The 899-nt window shown below is 56.7% G+C and overlaps 1 protein-coding gene across 1 annotated transcript in view; it reads right to left on the reverse strand.

Moving 5' to 3' along the window:
- Positions 1 to 697, reverse strand: part of NETO2 (neuropilin and tolloid like 2) — a 40,738-nt gene extending 40,041 nt beyond the window's left edge. The window contains exon 1 of the mRNA XM_018553332.1: positions 69 to 697. Within this exon, the coding sequence (XP_018408834.1) occupies positions 69 to 102 (34 nt within the window). The 5' untranslated portion in view covers positions 103 to 697. The remainder of the gene's footprint in view (positions 1 to 68) is intronic.
- Between the last annotated feature and the right edge of the window lie 202 nt (positions 698 to 899).

Below are 899 nucleotides of genomic sequence, written 5' to 3' on the forward strand. Positions count from 1 at the left end.
GGGGGCATGTTTGTTTTGTTTGTGGGGGGGGGGGGGGGGGGGGGGGGGTTAACCCCCTTGATTCATACCTTCTAGGATAAAGTAGACTTTCTCCAGTGCCATGGTGAAGCCTCTTATAATCCAAATGACAGATAAGCTTTGTCGTGTCCCCGTCCCAAATGCCAGGTCAGAAATCCAAAGTGAGTGGGCATTCCATGCCAGATTCAGCCATGGGTATCCAGGTGGGAAGGGTGTGAAGAGGTCCTGTGTGGTCAGATGAAGAAGAAAGCCTTGTGCCGCTCAAGATGCCAGAGCCCCAGAAGTGTACCACCACCCCTGGGCAGAGAGGGGGGTCTGTGCTGGAGATCTGCAGCCCTGGCAGCACTTCACACGATTGCCCAGCGGTACCCAAATCCATCAGGGTAACCCCCTCCCTGGGAGCCCCCAGACAGAGAGCAGCTCTCAGCTATGTCCTGGGGGGCGATGCTGGGCTGCCATCCTGCCAGGGAGGAAGAAGGATGTCCAGGGTAGGAGGAGGGGGGTGGCAGGAGCTGGAGACGAGCTCGGCAGGGTGGGCTCACGGCTCAAATGAAGAGTTGGCAACAAATGTGGCTCATTTAGGATGTGAGGCTGAATGAGCTGCCAGTGCGCATGCGCCCTCCCAACTCTCCATCCAGCGGAGCCAGTCAGAGCTGCTGAGCCTCCTATGGAGCTGTCTGTCTGTCTCCAGATCTGTGTGTCCACCCATCCATCCGGAGTTCTTCTCTCCGTGCATCCTGTACCTGCCTGTCCCTGTCAAGTCCTTCTATTCTCTACACATTGTCTGTCCTTCCTTCCATCCTGAACCTGTCCCTCCAGAGTCCTTCTATTCTCTACACAGTGTCTGTCCTTCCCTCCATCCAGCACCTGTCCTTCCAGGG

This window comes from Nanorana parkeri, unplaced genomic scaffold (genome assembly GCF_000935625.1).
Source record: "Nanorana parkeri isolate BGI_ZX_2015 unplaced genomic scaffold, ASM93562v1 scaffold6, whole genome shotgun sequence".
Classification (NCBI taxonomy): domain Eukaryota; kingdom Metazoa; phylum Chordata; class Amphibia; order Anura; family Dicroglossidae; genus Nanorana; species Nanorana parkeri.